Source organism: Phoca vitulina, unplaced genomic scaffold (assembly GCF_004348235.1).
Source record: "Phoca vitulina isolate PV1807 unplaced genomic scaffold, GSC_HSeal_1.0 scaffold50, whole genome shotgun sequence".
Classification (NCBI taxonomy): Eukaryota; Metazoa; Chordata; class Mammalia; order Carnivora; family Phocidae; genus Phoca; species Phoca vitulina.
Window position 1 is genome coordinate 4,729,282 of NW_022589753.1, and position 14,742 is coordinate 4,744,023.

A 14,742-nucleotide genomic window follows, 5' to 3' on the forward strand; every position below is an offset into this window, starting at 1 on the left:
TCTGAATCCGTTGATAAAGAACCCCCACATCACTGCCGTAGTATCTGCTCAAACTATGATGTGTTCTCATTTATATGCAAGGAAGACACTCGACCCCATTGCTGGAGCCACGAATTGAACTGGGAACGTTGATGATAGTATACCATGGGCGTGACTTCTGTGCCCCAAGACTGTGCGTTAACCTCCCATTTATGTTCACAGCCCTACAATTTTCTTCTTAAGAATGCCTTCTCTAATGAAATGGAGACATAATAGCCTCATTATGTTTTCCATATATTTTATTTTAACAGAGACCTGAAGGTAACATTCTCCACTGAGTACTAATGAAGAGAATTCTGGTCCTCGTCTTGTTTCCCACTCCTTTAACAGTGGTATTTGTGCTTATGTCAACTTTAAAAAGGTGATCTCTGCAGGCTTACATTGTTTCCCGGAAGTTGCTGAAAGGATGTGCTCAAGATAAAAAACTGAAGTGACCAGAGGTCAGGTTAAAATCATAATTAACAAGGTGATTCATTCTGACGAGGTGTTAGCTGTCAAATCTTCTTTCCTTCCCTCTCTCCTGTAAGCTCCAGCAGCGGTCCCTTGCAGAGGGTATAAAGGGAAGTGATCATTTGATTCTTCTGGGGGGGTAAATTCTAGAAAGCTGAGATGCCTGACTTCCCAAACAACACTGATGTTTTTCAGTAGAGAATCATGTTTGTGGCTAGTATTAACATAAGCCAAACGACTGAAAATATTAAAAGGCTTTGCATTTTATTTTATAATTTACCATCTTAAAGGCAATCTAGTTCTTAACTTTTAATGGAAAAAAAAAAAGTCTGCAATAAACGTTAAGGTTGCTTAGAAACCCCGGTCCATGATTTGGTTCTTACATGCTCTAAGGCAGGCAGCCAGTTGCTTGTGGAAAAATAAAGCAAATTTGTTTTGTGTATGCATTTAAAACATCCCTGTTTGTTTCGGGTGCGTGCTAATTTGTTTCTTCCTTTTTGGCATAGAGTCATTCTCTTTTTCTTGGCATCCATAAATGAGACTGGCTTCCCCAACAGTACTATTTTGACAGGCTATAGACTAATATTCTTCTTCTTAACATATATTTATTTATATCCCCTCTTTCTTAAGAGGATTTAGGGCAGCTTGAAAAGATTTACATCAAATATCAAAATAAAAAAATTTGTTCTGTAAAGTTCTACCCACTTGCTCCAAATGTGGCTCTAAGGTTTTTACTGACCACATTGAAGGGGAGGTGTGTGTTTTTTGGGTTTTTTTTTCTGAAATTCTTATTTAAATTCCAGTTAGTTAACCCACAGCGTTAATTTCAGGTGTATAGAGATTCAGGAATTCCATACATCACCCAGTGCTCATCACAAGTGTGCTCCTTCATCCCCATCACCTATTCCCCCGCCCCCCCCCACCCACCTCCCCTCTGGGAACCATCAGTGTGTTCTCTGTAGTTAAGAGTCTGTTTCTTGGTTTTCCTGTCTTTTTTCCCCCCCTTTGCTCATTTGTTTTGTTTCTTAAATTCCACATAGGAGTAAAATCATATGGTATTTGTCGTTCTCTGACTTATTTCACCTAGTGTTATACTCTCTAGCTCCATCTGTGTTGTTGCAAATGGCAAGATTTCATTCTTTTTGTGGCTGAGTAATGTTCCATTGTATATAAAAATATACCCCACATCTTCCTTATCTATTTATCAATTGTTGGACACTTGGGCTGTTTCCATAATCTGGCTATTGTGGATAATGCTGCAATAAACATCAGGGTACATGTATCTCTTCGAATTAGTTATTTTTGTGTTTGGGGTAAATACTGAGTAGTGCAACTGCTGGATCTTTGGGTAGCTCTACTTTTAACCCCTTGAGGACCCTCCATACTGTGTTCCAGAGAGGCTGCATTCCCACCAGCAGTGCACAAGGGTTGGAAGGGAAGGCATGTTCTAAAAAGGAAAACAAAGACGAATGTCACTTCCATTTATCTATTCAGCCAGTTTCCATTAAGGATCTGAGAGGGGATTAGGGTGCAGGAATTCCTGAATTTTTATTTTTAATTTTGTTGTCGTTGTTGTTTATTAAGTAAACTCTCCACCCAACGTGGGCCTTGAACTCGGGACCCTGAGATCAAGAGCCACGGAGTCTACCGACTGCGCCAGCAGGGGCCCCTGTTTGTTTTTAATAAGGAAAAACCCACACATGCACCCAGTAAAACAGTGTAAAAAAGGATGCAAGTATATATAAAGCACAAAGCGAGGGGAAGGTGGCATTTGTCATCCAAGCCTTTCTCCTCGGAGATAATGACTAACAGCTTGGAGGACAGATTTCCGGATTTTAGAAGCTCGCACATACTTTGTAAAGGTACGTGCATGGGCGTAACTTGTTTTATCGAAACAGAGTCAGATCCCACATACATACTCATGTTATCTTTTCTTTTTCATTCAACTATATATTGGGCAAGTCTCCACTAATCTGTACGTGACAGTTTGCTTCTTTTGTGTTCTTTCTCCGGCAGTTATAAACAAGGCTGCGGGGCTATTCTTGTCGACTCAGGAATTCTTGTACGGAACCTGGTGTGTGTGTGTGTGTCTTTAAATGTGGGTCATTTCCCTTTTTGAGGGTTGTTCTTTCTGTTTTGTGGACACTATCCACATCTTTAGTAGACCAAAGATAGTAATCCATTCTTTTATATACGTAGCAAACATCTTCCCCAGGTTTTGGTTCACCTTTCAACTTTGGATAGGGCCTTTCCTGCTCCATCTTATCACAGAGCCAGGCGGGGACCTGAGAGTTGACCCTGCGCCCGTGGCTCTGCGCCCACGGCATCGACCTCCTCCATCGTCCACCTCAGGCAGCTCCCACTGTCGGTGGACGTATCGTCTGTAATACTGGAGGGTATGTGCTAGGAAATATACTTCCTTCCAGTAACGGTTAAAAAGCCCGACAGAACATATATTGAATAGGGAAATGCAAATTCCACTGTCAGACCCCACTACACACCTACCAAGATGGCTAAAATGAAGACTCTATCGGGGCGCCTAGGCGGCTCGGTTGCTAAATGTCTGCCTTCGGCTCAGGTCGTGGTCCCAGGGTCCTGGGTTCAAGCCCCACATCGGGCTCCCTGCTCAGCGGGAAGCCTGCTTCTCCCTCTCCCTCTCCCCGTTTGTGTTCCTCTCTTGCTGTCTCTCTCTCTGTCAAATAAATAAATAAAATCTTAAAAAAAAATAAAATGAAAACTCTATCAAGTGTTGGTAAAGATGCTGGCAACTGGAATTCTCACATACAGCAGGTGGGAGATACATCAGTATGCTACTTTAGAAAACTGTATCTACTAAAGGAAAGATAAGCCGAACTATAAATACATGTATCTCTTATGACCCAATCTTTCCACCCGCAGGTGTATGTCCAACAGAAACCTGCACAGGACACCGAGGACAAGTGTAAGAATGTTTGTGGTGGTACGCTCAGAACAGCAAAAATCCAGTGCCCAGGAATGGGAATGGATAAATAAATGGTACTTGATTCACCGAACGGAATCTTGTACAGCTGAGAACGAATGTGAATACTACATGCCATGTTGAATGCAAGAAGCCAGACTTGAACCACAGGGTGTGTATGTCAAGTTCAAACCCAGGCAAAACTGACCTGTGACGTTAGAAAACAAGATAGGGACTGGAAGGAGGCACCGGGTGGGCCTCTGGGTTGTGGATGATGTCTTTTTGTGATCTGAGGAGTGGCTACAAGGGTATGTCTCCTTTTTGAAAATTTAATGAGGTGTACACCGTATTTATAGCATTTTCTATACATGTTATACTTCAGAAGAAATGTAAAAAACAACAAACTAATGACAAATAGTTTTTTAAAGTGAATCAGATAAAGATCATCAGGGAGATGGCTTGTAAAAGCAAATTATAGGTGAGGGGCGCCCGGGTGGCGCCGTCGGTTAAGCATCTGACTCTTAATTTGGCTCAGGTCATGACCTCAGGGTTGAGCTCGAGCCCCGCGTCGGGCTCCGTGCTGAGCGTGGAGTCTGCCTGAGAGTCTCTTCCCCCGCCCCCACTGCTCTCTTTCTCTCTCGAAAACAAATTAGACACAAGTGCTTCCTCTCTGTGAATGCTGTGCTGAATGCCAGGTACGTAGGTATCTTCCCCAAGTAACACCTCCCCGTTTTGCAGACGAAGGGAATGGAACTCAGAGAAGTTAGGAGCTTTCCCCAGGGCCACACAGCCTAGAAAGGGGCTAGATGGGACTCCACCCCAGGTCTGTCCATCTCTAGTCCCGTCTGCCCTCTCTCGGGACAGTCACGGCGTACAGACACGGTGCTTCCATGTAAGGGGGAGCATCGAAGAGAAAACAGGTGTGCGGAGCTGTGCTCCTATAGGTGGTGAGTGGCCCTGGGGGATTCCAGGGTTCGAGTCAACACTGGAATGGAAATGCCAGCACCTTGGACAAGACCCCGCCGATCAGGGGAGAGGGCGGGATGCAGGTCCTCACTTGGCCTATGTTCACTGCAGGGCCCCCCCCCCCCCCCCTGGCCTGCCTCCAGCCCCCTCCCGCACCTTAACTAAGGAAGGACTCGGAGAGGGAGACGCAGGAAGCCGGGAGGCCGGAGCAGAGACAAAAACACCTCGCTGCTCACCATACACGGTGGCTGTCGACGTTTGGGCATTTCAGTTTTCCCAAAAATAGCGTTAAAGTTACTTCAGAATATTTGGCTGAGAAAAGCATGTGACGAACCACAAAGAGAAACCAAACCATCTGAAAGGCAAATACATGTATTTGTAAACATAGCATTTTATTAACAAAATGTTTACACCCTTCTTACAATACAACAAATTTTGTGGTGATTTAGCATGTTATACTCTGTAAAGTTCATCGTAGAATAGTCAAGCTAAGACGATAGAGTTTAAAAGTATGCCAAATCCACCACCGTCTGCAAACTACCTACTACCAGCCTAAGTATAAAAAGAAAAGTCTTATAACAAAAAAATCAAAAGATCTAGTTTTCTTTCGTCAGCATCTACAAACAATACAGACATCATACATCATATGGTTTACATGTAGACTTAGGTCCAGCCCAAGGTAAAGACTGCAAAAATAAAGTCTTCGACATCCACGCGAGCTTGGCCATCCCCATTACAATGTTCCATCTCAGGTGATGAAGCGACGCGTCATGCAGCGAAGGCGTGGCTACACATTTGGGCTGTTTACAGGGCTACAAAGCGGCCGAACCTGCAAGCAACGTTAATGGTTTGGTTTTTTTCTTCCTTCCCCATAATAGGTGCTATTATAAAAAGGCACAAATATCTTACTCCTTGCATCAGGTCTTGAAAAGGCATGACATTCTTAGGAGAAATAAGAGTTGCTGGTACGACAGCTTTGCTTTTATTTATTTATTTTTAAAAGTCTAGGCTCATCTCCGCAGCTGTTTCTCTTCAAGACTTTAGACATGTATCTTTACATACGTTAACAGGTGCTCTGTGACAGACGAAGAAATGTTCTGACACTTCAGCCATCTCGTCACCGACTCGAAAGCCTGTTTTGTCCCTCAGTCATGTTGCCCCCGCCGGCTAGTGCTGCCCGCTCCCTCTCTGGAAAGATGGGAGTTCCTCACCTAGACTTAGCCTCTGCGTCTCCCCACGGCGCTCGGCACTCGCCAGAGCCCGCTGCGGCCACCGTGGCAGGTGGCCCGGGAAACAATGCTGCGTGCCCTGAGGAGTGGCGGGTGCCGTGCGTCTTTAAGGGAGAGCCCACCGCAAAATGAGAAGAAGAGAAATAAGGCAAGGAGTCTGTTTCGATCACAGAGAAGGCAAGACATCAATTCTTAAGAAGGTCAGAGGCATGATTGACAATTATGTGAATGACTCATAAGGTGGAAATGATGCAAAGACTGAGCTGGATGAGAGTAAAAAAAGAAAAATCTTTTCCAGGCCAATATAGCCCTGTCTACACAAGACAACAAATGGTTTAAAAATAGAGCCACCAATCAGTTGCTCTGACTAGCCAGCTGCCCACAATTCCCTCCGCCCGCGCTGAATCGACCGGTCACTCTGACATCACGTGCATGACCCATATTCAGAAAAAGTTCCATAAACTCTGTGATAACCTCATATGCGAAGTCAGCAGAGGTATGCACACTTCAGCCTCGCTTTCAACATTTTTCAGGGGGTAAAACTCACTATTCAAGCACAGATTTGATGAAAAAATTGATAAAGGACAAATGACGTGAGACTGAGGCCCCGAGGCGAAGTCCCGCGCTGCTGTGTGCTGAACAATGCGCCCGAGCCGGCTCTGGACTCGCTGTGGGCAAGGAGCCGCGTGCTCCGTTCTCCACAACCTGACTTACGCTGTCCTGGGAGCCACCCGGGCCATTTCAGTTCTGAGTAAAGACTACCAGCCTTCCGTGCAATATGCTGTATTAAAGGGGATTTCCTTCACAGTCCTGCATTCAACACAATCTGCTTCCAGAAACGAGGACACGTTCCCGAATCAAGAAGTGGCATCAAAACCAGCATGTTTTGTTTCTGTGGCGTGATTAAGGAGAACATCAAGAATCTACAGTTTAAAAGTACCAATTAAAGAAGGCTTTTTCAAAAAATCATGACTATCTTAGGGTTTCCCATTTATTAGCTGAATTCTGGGCACTTGAATTCCTGTTCATGGGAAGCTATCCAGAATTTGGTTTGCTTCATTTACGAAGCGTTTTGATGAGGTACTGGGCACCATACAGATTCGAAAATGAGCTAACAATAAATGAAATATTTTTTTCTTAAATTTGTTCAGACTCCATGGTTTTAATTCCAGTACCGATGGAGGGCACATCCTCATCTTACTATCTAAAATGTTCAATGTGGTAAGAGAAGATGGAAGGTTTAAAATTTTTTTTTATTAAACTTCTGAATCCTTTTGTTCTGAGGCAAAAATATTCTAGCATCTGTAATTGATTATACTCTAAAAGGAAAGAACACAGATATTAGTTATTTCTGATGGTGCAGACCATCAAATTAAAGTTGATCTATGCTACTGGAAGTCCTTCTAGATTTGGAAAGTAAATCATTTTCCTATATACTCAGAGCATCCTGAAGGACAAACCGAGAAATATGGGAATTCTTGGTTTTATTTATTCACTTTCTTCATTATGTCTAATGCAACTTCATCACGCCAGGTCTCTCTAACCATTCTCTTAGATTGAAAAAGCGGAGGCTCCTGAAAAATGTAATACCCTTCTAATATTTTTTAGACTTTCATTTGCACATAAAACAGGACAAATGCCCCAGAATTCCATTAATGTTTCTTGCAAATCCGATAATCAAATTGCCTGGATTTCTATTACTGGAAGTCAAGACAAGTAACTCTGCTGTCAAGAGAAATTGGCAGAGGTCGTTTCTTCCACGCCTAGGCTGGATTTCCACATGACCTCCCTTTTCTAAAACTGTGCCTATAATGTGTATCTCCTGGACAGATCTGTTACTTGGACTGTTTTTTTTTATGATCGTGCTGTAGGAGTTAAGGTAAGTCTCCTAAACATCACCTTGAATCATTGTTGAGCTTTTCATGCACCAAGCTAATTGAAGGCAGGTATATAGTGATAGCTTGATCCATAAAAGTACATTCCACTTCTTCCTTTTTTAAAATACTTTAACTGTTAAGAGGTAGACTCTCTTGAAGTCAAACAGTAAACAGAAGTCATGCTGCCAGTCCCTTTCCAACAAATTTAAATGAGGAAGATGTTTCCACGAGTTCACACCATCTAGCTTATCGTGATCATTAACTTTCCTTATAGAGCCAGGAAGAACATTTACAGACTACTGAGCTTAGAGAAGAGAGCCAGCCTGAGTGTGTGGGCTGTCATCCCCCCAATGTTCTGAAGCAGATACCTGGTAGGTATCAGAGTTAAGGGGCTCTCGGTAGCTCTTCCTCAGAAGGGAAGGATTCCCTCATTACTTCTACAGACAGGTTCTTGCAAAGATATCTGAATGTGTGTGTGTGGGGGGCTCATCTGCTGTATATAATATTCTTTGCACCTGTATCTTATACAACCGCAGGGCCATGAATCATGTTCTCAGTGTGTTCTGAAAAAAATGAGTAGGAAAAAATGCTTGTAAGAATTTATATAACCTCTTTTGCAACTCACCCACAGAAGAGAAAAGAGGCATCTAATGGTGAACAAATGTCTTTTCAAGCCCCGAGGCGGACATGCCAATTAGTGCAGTGTAATCTGAGTCAAACCTGTCCATTTTAACACACTGCCGAGAAGGTAGCCAGAGTCTGGTTTGACATCTCCAGGAAAGCCATGGAGCGGTTCTCTAAAGGACATTTTCATTACTCTATCTCCCAGAGTTTAATTTAGAAGGTCTCCTAGACCTGTTTTCCTTCTTGAGAAAAAAAAAAAAAATACAAGACTTAAAGAGAAATTCTAAAATTACGTGTGGTCTTCCTTCCCTTTTTATATACTTAAAAAATAATGAAAAATGATCGCCTCGAGAAGGGCACCAGCCCACTCCAGGGAGGAGGTCAAGCCTCTAATACAAAAGGCGCTAACCTTCGGATACGGGAGGCGTCCGCGTCAACCAGAATCATAAATGGGCAAGAAGGACGTGTGTTATTTTAAAGGAACCAACTCTCACCGCCGCTCTGCGTAGCGCTTACCCTGCCTATGGCTGAAAAGCAGGTGATGGAGGTTTCATTTGGAACCAGAAGGGCTTGCAATAGGTACTTCTCCCTAATCACTTCTTAAAGAGAGTTTAAAATGAAGGACACTTAATCATACTCTTACTTTATGTTCTTTTAATCACCAAATGATGGTTAATTAGTTATCACAGAATCGGAAAAACACTTGTGTGAAAGGAGATTTCTGGAGACTGATGGTTCCTAGGACTGGGCACCTGCAAAGAGCTCATTTCAATTTCTCTGAGAGGAATCAATACACACTTGCAGCTAATTAATGATTTTTCTCTTTTTTCAGTCCCCAAAGTTTTTTAAAATGGCCCTTTGTCAGAAGGGAACCAAAAAGAAGATTTTTATAGATGGGCTGTGTCTCAATTCCTTTGAAATCTGGCTTTTTCCCATAAGAAATAACTGAGAATATATGAAATGTGTATTAGATCATTGCTTGGTCAGGTTATTAATACAAAGCATGTTCAAAATAAAACACTGCTTCCGCCTTTAATCTCCACCTCTGCATCACACAAGCGAACAAAACAAATGGAAACATTTCCCCGTTTTCATGGGGTATGGATCACAAAGATCCAAGATGACAAGGTGCTGCTGCTAGTGGTTAAGAAGGCGCTACATGAGAAGCAGGGTCTTGTGGATTCCTGAGACAGTCTGATGAAAAGGAGGGCAGAAGAGAAGAGGCCCCAGAACTCAGGAAGACAGCGATGCTGCACGAGCCACCCACCCGTCATTCATTCTGGGACTAAAACATGTGGCCAGAACTAAACAGAAGCCCTCTCTACAAACGGGGAGGAGCGTGAGAAGTCATGAAGAAAGAACAGCCAAGGAGGGCCTGAAGAGTCGGCCCTGTTTTGGGCTAAATGCAGTGACAGTGGGGACAGGATGAGAGGCAGGCCGACGCCTTGCCAGTCAGAGAGGCACGGAAACAAGTGGCCTTCCCTGGGCACCCAGACCCCAGGGAATCATCGACAGGCTGACAGGTTTGGTGGGAAGACTGTGAAGGTCACAGATGTGCGTCATCTTTTGGTGAAGTAAGACAGAAAGGGCCACCCGTGCACCGCCTCTTGGTAGTGAGTCAAGCACCCTTTGTTTTCATTTTGTTCGCTGTCGTGGAGATGGAGGCCCAGCAGTGGGAGTGTTAGGGACACACCACGGCCGAGGCCAGATGCCCTCATCTGCATGGATAGGAAAGGAAATTCAACCCTCTTCAGGTGTCAAGAGCCCACCCTTAGAATCATGTGTTTTTTCCTACAGCTTGCTCATTTCATGGTGGGAAGGGAGCAAGCTGCTAGGAGGGTATCGAGTCCGCATGTATTTTAAACAAAACGTTAGAATTTTCCCTAACTACAGTCCTTCCATATGATTTCAGCAAGAGAATAAATAATTTCAAATGCTTAAGATATACACCAGGGAAAAGGGAATCGCTTTTTACTTAATCTGGGTTATAATTTTCCCATTAAAATCTACCCATATCAAGTGGGGGGCACAGGGAAATAACAATTATTTTTAAAAGTTTCAACTGTTCAGTTTAAGGATAGCTCTGAAAACACAATTTAGTTTGAAATTCAAGCTGTTTCATTTCCTATTTAATCTTGTAAATTTGCTTCCCTTACAATACTCAGGTTGGAAGGGTGCCAAATTAGACCAGGAGCAAATTGTCACCAACTTCACTTCAGTGCTTTATTTTTAGATTATATTAAAAACCTCATTAGGCTCCCTGAGGGAAAGAGTGTTAACCACTAACAGAGGCAGGGGGATAAAGGAAACGGAAAGATAAGCTGAATTGTTAACAAGGAAAGCTTGCTTGAAACACTTGTCTGAGGTCGCTGTAAATGCTAAAAGAAACTTATTACCAAGACCAGGTGAAATGACTTGAACTTGGAGTGTAATCTTTTACCCCCAGGCTAGGAAGGGCTAGTCAGGTTGTCCAAGTGGCATATGTCTTTATTATGATTTCCAGATGGGATGTGGAAGGGAGGGGTGGGTGGAAGGAGAGGCAGAGACCTCTTCAAAGACTGTAAGCCAAGTGCTCTGTGCTCTCACCCAATAGGAACGTGCGGCAGAGCCCCCCACGGACAGGCTGAGAGGTGGGTGGGCACACCAAGACACTGGCTGCGAGATTAAATGGAGTGTTGGGTGAAACATAGAATTTATTCATGTATTTACATAATTTATAATCTTTAAGCAATGGTCTCATAAATATAGACTACAACTTTACATATGCTAAGCAACAGATAACTGTTTTCCCCACCAAAATATCTGGGTTAAATAAAAAATTGACAGAATTTACACCACTTTCTTTACTCTCTCTCTTCTTCCTCTTTTTTAAACCACTGCTAGTCAGTTCAAACATATGCAATTCAATTTATTCCACGCAGCTTCTCTACCGCCACCATCTTGATCATGAGAGCTTATTTAAAAAGGTGCCAATGATGTGTTTTGTGACACATACAGGACGAGGCTGGAATGCAAACCTCGGGTGAGCTATGCATCTGTTGTTACCGTTATTAATTTACTGTATGTTATCATGGGCTAAAGTGCTTTAGAGATGGTGGGGACGGAGTCATTTCCATCAGTCCTATAAATAACCCAGTTTAGCTCCCAATAATGATTGCCATCCCTCCACTTACGATCACCTACCACATTTTAAATGATACGATTCCCTCTAACAGTGGTAACGGGAAACCAAGGAAATTACAATCTCGGCAAGGTCTTTTCTTCCTCAAGAACCATGAAAGTGCTAATTTTCCCTTTACAAATGTTACATAAAATCTTGATTACAAAACTACTCAACAATTTAATCCTACCATCCGCACAATTACATGTTCCTTTTCAGCAAGGTCAAAAGCCGACGATGCAGTCCCTCTGCACACCAGACTCGTGACACGACGGCGGTCCGCAGGCGGAAATGTTACTGCCGCAGCCTCCAAAGAGGAAGCGGAACTGGCCAACCTCTCTGAGTCCTTTTTGCATGAAGACCCAAACCGGCGAGGCGAAACCTGCCGGCAGGGACCCCAGCCCTCCTGTTAACTTTCTGGACCACCTACTTCATCATCGAGTCTGGGAGGCCGAGGCTCGGTCAACAGCAGCTCCGCTGCGGCTCGGAAGGCTGTCTCCGGAGCTTGAAGCCCTTGCCGCCAGACGGCGGGCTGGCGTCAGCGGACGGAATTCTTCGACCTAGACGGAGAGGAGAGGAGGGAAGGGAAGGAACTTTAACTTTCCAAATCTGTTCATTCGCAGATGCAACAATTGTGCAGATGCAATTTGACGGGTTTCACTAAAATAAAAAGAGTTGAACAAATTTTCAATCTGGGAATCATTTTCGATTTATAGAAAAGTTGCAAAGATAACGTAGAGAGCTGCTACCTAGCCCTCACCCAGGGCATGGCCGCATCTTAACTCCCATGGGACATTTGTGGACATGAAGAACTGGGCACTGGCCCATCACTAACTAAGGTCCAGACTTTGTGCAGACGACGTCAGTTTTTCTACTCATGTCCTATTTCTGTTCAAGGGTCTGAACAAGAATACCACATTGCATTTAGTAAAAATGTTTTTAAATAAAAAGAAATTACATGCCAACAAAACATTCTGAGTAGGGAATATATGCACTTTGGTAATTCCATCCGAACATGCTGTCCCTCGGCCTCGGGGCAGAGCCACCATCCAGAGACAGGTGTGCAGAGAGGCCTACAGGACACACACACACGTGTACCTGGCCCCCTCCTCAAGCCCTGGGAGGAGCAGACAGGGGCACTGTTGTCCACCTTGCCGCTTCCACTGGAGACGCTCTGGGGGCGGTCCCCTGCAGCACTATTTCTAATAGCTCTGTGTTACTGCACCGCATGGGTGTACTGTGATTTATTTATCCATCCCCCTGTTGATGGGTATTTAGTTTGTTTCCAACACTGTGATGGTATTAACAACAATGTAAAAAATATCTCTGTGAACCAATGTGTAAGATAAATTAACAGGAGTGGAAGAACTGGGTCACGCTATTCTACTCCTGGGTATTTATCTGACACACACACCATATTCCCAGTGTCTATCTAGCACAAATGCAAGAAGGACGTGCAATTTAAATTTTGACAGATGCTGCCAAATTGCTCTCTGAAGAGGCTGTGCCACTTTATTCTCCTACCAACAATGCATGAGAATGAAGAGGTTTCCCTTTACTGCTCCGTGAAGCATAATGTCAATTTCAGGAGAAACCTTAAATCACCATCCACCTACCCAGCCCCTAACGCAAGGGCTGTGTCCATGCACAAAGGCCTTCCAGATGCCCTCCCACTTCTTAGCTCTCTCCAATACCTCCCACACTAAAATCAGCCAGGAGCCAGAAGCACATTACTTACTTGCCTACAGAGCTATGTCCCTTGAATTAGACCCTAAGCTCTTCGAGGTAAAAGGTTCTTTTTTCTCCATCTTTGTTTCTGGTATCTATTTAGCACAGTACCGGGCACGGAGGGATTTTGAAAGCATGGAATGAAGAGACACATGCATCTTGTGGCACTAACAAGGCTGCCAATTCTTAGGTCCTTGGTCACCAAGCCTGGAGCCTCTAGCATGTTGGGCAGCCTGGAAAGCCAGGAGGGTAGTACACAGCATGGTGTCTACACTTCAAAGTGTCCCCCAGAATGTCCTATAACTACTTTTCAAATGCCTGTAGATACTGCTGTGAATAAATTGCAAATTTATTTAAAAGCTTTACTGAAGCTTCTTGTTGTTACATATTTCTAATAAATGGATCATGGAAATCCAGCTGGTATTACATGCCATCTCTGAAACAGTCTTAGAAGAAAGCAGAGGAGAACATCTTTATAACCTGGGAATAGACCATGACCTCTTAAACTAGAACCTAAAAGTGCTAACCGTAAGGGGAAATAAGGATAATTTGGATTATATCAAGATTAAAAATCCCAGCTCTATGAAACAGTTGATTCACAAATGGAGGTCAAGCCACAGAGCAGATCTTTCCAATACATAATCAATGATGGGACTCATATCCAAAATAAACTATAAACATAATTAAGAAAAAGGCAGGTAGCCCAACAGGAAAATAGGCAAAAGTTCACAAAAGAGGATATCCAGATATTTTCACATAAAAATAAATAAATATCCAGAAAGGGGCTCAACTTCATTAACTGTCGATCATAAATGCAGATCAAGACACACACAGCAGACTCAGAGTGACTGGGGTTCCATATACCACTGGTGTGAGTGCCTGCTGGTTTAACCACTTTGAAGACCTCCTCCCGAACACCTGCACACCCATCTTCTCCTGGGTATAAACAGACCTGAGAAATATGTGTCCGCAAAGTGTGCACACCGGATATGAAGTGAGTGCTCACAGAAGTACTATTTACCACAGGTCCGAATTGCAAGCAACTACGCACATGCCCATCAACAGGATGGAGAACGACACGGTGGATATTCTTCCCCGCTACACACACACTACAGTAATGAGGATGAGTCATGGAATGATATGGATGAATCTAACAAATGTAATGTCGAGCTAAAGAAGCCAGACAGAGAAGAGGATAGACAGTATGTTTTTTAGAAAATATAAAGTATAAAAACAGGCAAAACAAATCTGAAGAGCTAGCAGTCAGGACTGTGCTTCCTTGGGGGCGGGGGGATAGGGAGGAATTGGAACGGCATGGGGGACGCTTCTGGGGGCTCGATCTGAGTGCCGACTGTAGGAATAAACTCAGTTTGTGGAAATTCCTTCTGTTTTATAGTGCTAAGCACCCTTCTGTACGTATATTACACTTCAATAAAAAGTTAGCATGCCAGGCACTGTGCTAATGCAATTTTACAACACCCAGTAAACAATAAACTCAATTTACATCTCTCTAAATTTTTCTAATCTTTGTGAACATGTATTTATTTTATTTTTCACAGTTAAAATGAGTATGTACATGCTAGTTTTATATAAGAATTTTCATTGTTGGCATAACTCACTACCTTCCTGTTTTTAATACCGCTGGAGTAAAGAACACTTAAAAAAACCCGATAATTTTGGCACACTCACAACACCATGCACTTAGATGTTTTAGCTTGAACTAAAAAATTC

The 14,742-nt window shown here is 43.3% G+C and overlaps 1 protein-coding gene across 1 annotated transcript in view; it reads right to left on the reverse strand.

The window, feature by feature from the left end:
- Positions 1-4,773: 4,773 nt before the first annotated feature.
- The window catches only part of RAB22A (RAB22A, member RAS oncogene family), a 54,897-nt gene continuing 44,928 nt past the window's right edge, over positions 4,774-14,742 (reverse strand). The window contains exon 7 of the mRNA XM_032387561.1: positions 4,774-11,843. Coding sequence (XP_032243452.1) covers positions 11,746-11,843 — 98 coding nt within the window. The 3' untranslated portion in view covers positions 4,774-11,745. The remainder of the gene's footprint in view (positions 11,844-14,742) is intronic.